Source organism: Benincasa hispida, chromosome 5 (assembly GCF_027475165.1).
Source record: "Benincasa hispida cultivar pf3 chromosome 5, pf3_genome.v1.1, whole genome shotgun sequence".
Classification (NCBI taxonomy): domain Eukaryota; kingdom Viridiplantae; phylum Streptophyta; class Magnoliopsida; order Cucurbitales; family Cucurbitaceae; genus Benincasa; species Benincasa hispida.
Window position 1 is genome coordinate 37,453,663 of NC_143482.1, and position 6,459 is coordinate 37,460,121.

Sequence of the window (6,459 nt, forward strand, 5' to 3'; positions counted from 1 at the left end):
TTCAATCTGTGCCCATTCACTTTCAAATTTTTCTCTATCTCAAGATTAATGATATCTACTGCACCATAGGGGTAAACGTGAGAAATGCCAAATGGCCCAAACCACTTTGATCGAAGTTTTCTAGGCATAATTTCAAATGGGAGTTATATAAAAGAACTTTTTACCCTACCTTAAACTCGTTGGTGCATTCATCCTGTCATGAAAATCTTTTGCTCTTTGTTTGTAGATTAGAGAATTTTCAAATGATTCTAACCTGGGCTCTTTTAATTCCTGAAGCTGTAAAAGACGAAAGCCTCCCCAGCTGCCTCAGAATCCCAGTTGCACTTCTTTACTGCCCAATATGCCTTATGCTGAATCTCAACTGAAAGATGACAAGCTTTTCCATAGACCATCCTAGAGACATCCCAATAGGGGTATTGAAGGCCGTTTTGTCAACTTACAAAGCATCGTCAAGCCGAAGGCTCCAATCTTTCCTTCCTGGGTTGACCACTTTCTCCAAAATAGCCTTCACCTCCTTGTTGAACACCTCTGCTTGCCCATTCGTTTGAGAGTGGTATAAGGTGGCAATATGATGTTGTACACCATACTTTTTCAACAAGGAAGAAATTACTCGATTGCATAAATATGATCCTTAATCGCTGATGATAGCTTTAGGGAAGCCAAATCTGCATAAAATGTTAGACTACAAGAACCCTACGACCACTTTAGCATCATCAGTAGTAGTGGCCTTTGCTTTCACCCCTTTTGGAAACATATCCATTGCCAAAAGAATATACTTAAACCCACAAGATGAAGGAAATAGTCCCATAAATTCTATTCCCCATACGTCAAACATCTCAAAGAAAAGAATAGGGACTTGTGGTATTTCATTCCTACGAGACAAACCTCCTGACTTTTGACAACATTTACAAGTCTTACAAAGAAAATATGCTTCCTTAAACAAAGTATCCCAATATAAACCAGAATCTATGACTTTTTTAGTGGTTCTTTTGGGCCTAAAGTGGCCATTATATGCATGCTTATGAAAAAATTCTAGAACAAAAAATAAATCGTTATTAAGGACACACCTTCTAACAACCTAATCAGCACCGAATTTCCACAAGTAAGGCTCTTCCAAGACATAATATTTTGACTCACTTTTTAATTTATCTCGTCTATGCTTGTTCATTCCATAAGGGTGATAGGATATACAAGCATGCAACGAAAGAAAACAGAATCAATAAGCACTATAATTACATTTAATTTGAGTTCTAAAGCATGCTATTTTAGAAAACCAAAAGGTGGGTTTCAAGTTTCACATACCTTTGATGAAATTTTCCAATCCAAGCTGCCCTTCACGTTAATTCACCTCCAAATCTTCAATGAACCACCAAGTGATCTTCTCTACCATTCTCAGCCTTGAATTTAAGTGGTAGATCTCAAAGTGGAGTGAAATTGGTGAGGGAATTAGAGAGGGTTTTTGAGGAAGAAGAACACTGGTAGCATTTTCCCAAAATCAGAAAGCCTTTTTTTTTTATTTTTTATATCTAAAAAATTCAGAGCCTTTTTATTCATTAAGTGCATGCAAGCACTCATGAGTCAGCTCAATGACATCTCATTCAACAACATTGGAGTGGGCTAGGTGTTGAACGCCAAGGAGGAACACCTCCTACTAGGTTCAAATGTGGGAAAAACCCACTTTGAACTCCAATTTGTGTTTCAAATTTATTTCCTTTTAATTAATTCTATAACTAATAAAAATTTGATTTCATTAATTCTTAATTAACCAAATCTAAATTACAAAATTCAATTTCTTAAATTGAATTTAAAATTGGAAATTAATTTTATTTTTAATTAATTAAACATAATTAATTAATTAATTAATTTAATATAAAATTTTAAATTGATCACATGCCTAATTTTAAACATGAATCCTATTCATGTAATTGTTATTTAAATCAAGATTTAAATATTATAAACTCTCCAATTTCGTTTAATTCCAATAAATTAAACGTTAATTATATCAAATATATAATTATACAAACCCTAATTCAAATTCGAACTTATTCAAATTCAAACCCTAATTCAACTTGAACATTTTCAAATTAAAATTCAATTTGAACAGTTCAAATTGATATCATTCCAAATTCACTCAATTTAATAATTCAAGGTGTTCATGTTTTACGAGCTAGTAGAGAGATCTTATGGACCTACAGATCATAAGCTCCAACGATATAAGATTAATTGGCTAAAACTCTGTAGACCGAATTAATCAGTATTCGTTAACTATCAAGTCACACCACTATAGCTCCATAGTTGCACTCTTCTCACTGTAGATATATTTGTGTCCACATGATTTAACCATAACCAGTAAGTCGACCCTTCACAGGTTGTTCGTAATAACGGCTGGGTCAATATGTTATTTTACCCCCGATATTACGTCTTATTTCTTAAGTTCCTATTGATCCTCTAATGAACAATTGGTTTGTGATCCAATCACTAAACTGGATCCCTCTCGGGCCAATGAGATGGTGGGGTCCCTTGTTCAAGACCTGGATTCAATACTTAAGAGAACAACCTTTCTCCTATCTCTAAATCAGGTAGGCATGAATTCCGTCTTGCATCCTATGTCTCCAATTATCTAGTTGGTCTTACCTCTGAAATGGGAGGCTTATTGAGTCGGCGTTGTTGAGCCAACACTCACCTATGCAAATCTAAAGATAATTCTGAATAAATAGGAGTTCATAGTTAGCTCAAGATTAAGATCGAGTTACCTAGGTCATATAAGCGAAATAGTTAGTCTTAAAAAGTAAATAGCGTTATAAGTAAGAGTAACTTTTTCTTGGTCCGATCTTATGCCAACTCATTGCATAGGATGCCCCCACTCCACATGTCAATACATGGATGAATCAAGACCACTTCGTTTGTAGCACCTTTACAACAACTTGTAACCGCTATAGAGTAGGTCGCATCCAATAGTGTTATCAGAATAAGGCACCCAATCTTATTCGTATACTATAGACCATTTTGGCTATTTACTCGAACTTGATCCATTCTTATGTCCCTACATAAAGTTCAAGTATTCATGTAAGAGCCATGGATCTTAGTCTATTGGATTTAGACTGTATGAATGAAATTTAAAGTTTCAATAACATCTTTATTTAAGAAAAGTTTAATAACATCTTTATTGATAATAGAATGTGTTTGACTTTACAAACTGCAAGTTTTAGGACATACAACCCAACAAAGGGAACTCACCAGTAGTCAAATAACTAACGAGGTCAGCATACCAGGGAATAATAGAAATACTGTCTGCCTGCATCAGTGTATGGTCAGGGAAGTCTCCATCAGAACTAAGACAACCACTGTCAGCTACAAGCCTGCTCAAGTGATCGATGACGACATTCTCACATCCCTTTCTGTCTTGAAGCTTCAGGTTAAACTCTTGAAGGAGAAGAACTCACCTCAATAAATTTGGGCTTGGAATCCTTCTTAGATATGAGATAGCGTAAAGCTGCATGATCAGAAAAAACAACTACTTCAGATCTAATAATATAAGAGCGAAATTTTTCAAAAGCAAAAACAACAGCTAAAAACTCATTTTCTGTCGTGTTATAGTTACACTGAGCCAGATTGAGGGTCTTTGAAGTGTAGTAGATCATGTGATATTTCTTATCAATCTTCTGTCCTAAAACTGCTCCTACAGCATGATCGCTCGCATCACACATAATCTCGAAGGGAAGATCCCAACGAGGAGCCTGAATAACCGAAGCACACGACAAGGTGTTCTTCAGCACGTCAAAGCTTGCCTTGCATTCATCATTAAACTTGAAAGCCACATCCTTGTGAAGAAGAGAGGTCATCGGCTAAGCAATTTTGCTAAAATCTTTAATAAACCTGCGATAGAAACTTGTATGTCCAAGAAAAGATCAAACCTTCCTTATGTTTGTGGGGTAAGGGGGCTTAGCAATAAGATCAATTTTAACAGGATCTACCTCAATTCCATGCTAAAAAACAATGTGTCCTAAGACAATTTCATGTGAGGCCATAAAATGACATTTTTCAAAATTAAGAACAAGGTTAGACTCAATGCATCTCTCTAGCACCCTAAACCACGAAGTAAAATAGTTTTAAGTGAAGTTTCTAATAAATGTACTGAGACTTCAACAATGATTGTTGAAGGGGCTAATACATCAACAAGGTTGATGTCCGTTCATCCAGTCATATGCATCCATCTCAAGAGTTGAGATTGCCTCGACGTAGTGGAAGGATTATAAACCCACTTGTACGCTACACGGGTTTAACAGAAGCCCAAGACAACATAGCTGATGATGGTATTGAGGATCCATCGTCTTATAAACAAACAATGGAAGATGTTGACAAGGATGAATGGATTAAAGCCATGAATCAAGAAATGAAGTTTATGTACTTCAATTATGTTTGAGAGCTTGTAGATCAACCTGATGAGGTAAAATCTATAGGTTGTAGGTGAATCTACAAGAGAAAAAAAGGTGTAGATGGAAAGGTACAGATCTTTAAAGGTAGACATGTGGCAAAGTGTTATACTTAGGTTGAGGGAAAGGACTATGAAGAAACTTTCTTACCTGTTATCATGTTAAAGTCTATTAGAATTCTCTTGTCCATAGTCACATATTATGACTATGAAATATGGCAAATGAGTGTTAAGACTGGTTGTTTGAATGGCAATCTTGAGGAGACCATCTACATGAATCAACCAGAAGGATTCATTGAACAAGATCAAGAGAAAAAGGTTTGCAAGCTTAATAGGTCCTGGCCTGAAACAAGCATCTCGATATTGGAATATAAGATTTGATATTGTGATAAAATATTATGGCTTTAATTAGAATGTTAATAAGCCTCGTTACAAGAAAATCATCAACGACTCAATAGCTTTTCTCGTTCTATATGTGGATGATATTCTACTCATTGAGAATGATGTAGGTTTTCTGACTGATGTAAAGAAATGGATGGCTGCCCAATTCCAAATAAAAGATTTAGGAGGCGCAGTTTATTCTAGGGATCCAGATCACCAGAGATCAAAAGAAAAAAGTTATCCTTGTCTCAGGCATCGTATATTGACAAGATACTTATTAGATATTCGATGTAGAATTCCAAAAAGGATTTATTACCTTTTAGGCATGGAATTGTATTGTCTAAGGAATTGTGTTCTATGACTCCGTAAGAGGTTGAAGCAATGAGACGAATTCCCCTTTTATCGGCTGTTTGTAGCCTTATGTATGCAACGTATGTACCAGTCTTGACATTTTCTATGCAGTAGGGATTGTCAGTAGATATCAATCCAATACATGATTAGATCACTAGACAGCGGTAAAAACAATCCTCAAGTACCTTCGGAGAACGAGGGATTATATGCTTGTGTATGAAGATAAGGATTTGATCCTTACAGGATACACAAACTCTAACTTTCAGACTGATCGGGATTCTCGAAAATCCATATCAGGGTTAGTGTTTACTTTAAATGGAGGAGCTATAGTTTGGCGAAGCATCAAGTAAGGATATATCGCAGACTTCACTATGAAAACCGAATATGTAGCTGCTTATGAAACTGCTAAAGAGGTTGTTTGGCTTAAGAAGTTTCTTACTGATTTGGAAGTTATTCCAAATATGTCTTTGCCCATCACACTTTATTATAATAATAGTGGTGCTGTGGAAAATTCTAAGGAACCTATGTGTCATTGAAGAGACAAACACATTGAGCGAAAATATCACTTGATTCAAGAGATTGTGCATTAAGGTGATGTGATTGTCATGAAGATTGCTTCGGAGCATAACGTTGTTGATTTGTTTACAAAGGCTCTCACGACTAAAGTGTTCGAGGGTCATCTAGAAAGTCTAGGTCTATGGGATATGCGGTATGTTGTCTAAAGCAAGTGGGAGATGTTACTGGGGTATAGTATATGCCCTAGTTTATTGTATTTTGCACTTTATTTTTATTGTACATTTGGCTCCCTAAGCTTTAGGACAAGTGGGAGATTTTTGGGATTGGTATCTTAAACCTCTCTTGTATTCTCGTAGTTTGTAAATTAAGTATAAACAAATTGTTATTATTATAATAATTGTTATTTTATGAACATAAACTCAATCCAATAAATAACGATCCTAGGTTATTATATGTAGTTTAAACATGTATGTAGAGACATACAAGAGGATCATGTTTAAATGATAACCTAAATGGTTTGTAGTAGATGGATAAGACTGGGTACCTTATCCTGGTGACATTACAGATACGACCCGTTTTGTAGATGTTATAAGTGTTGTAAAGTGCTACAAATGATCTGATCCTGATCATTCATGTGGAGACATGTGAGTGGGGGTATCCTATACAAATGATATGATCATTAATAGTAGAGACTTACATTTCACCAAAATAGCCATAGGTGACATGACCTGAATCCTGAGTGAGTTGTGAATTCCTGTCTATGAAAGCGGTCCTTTAAT

General features: G+C 35.6%; 1 protein-coding gene across 1 annotated transcript; it reads right to left on the bottom strand.

Moving 5' to 3' along the window:
- Positions 1-263: 263 nt before the first annotated feature.
- On the bottom strand, positions 264-3,842 carry LOC150036089 (uncharacterized). Its single transcript, XM_090313562.1, has 5 exons — positions 3,444-3,842; positions 3,238-3,295; positions 701-813; positions 441-586; positions 264-393 (listed from the first exon to the last, which is right to left on the bottom strand). Exons 1-5 carry the CDS (start codon positions 3,840-3,842, stop codon positions 264-266), a joined length of 846 nt encoding a protein of 281 aa, XP_090169688.1.
- Between the last annotated feature and the right edge of the window lie 2,617 nt (positions 3,843-6,459).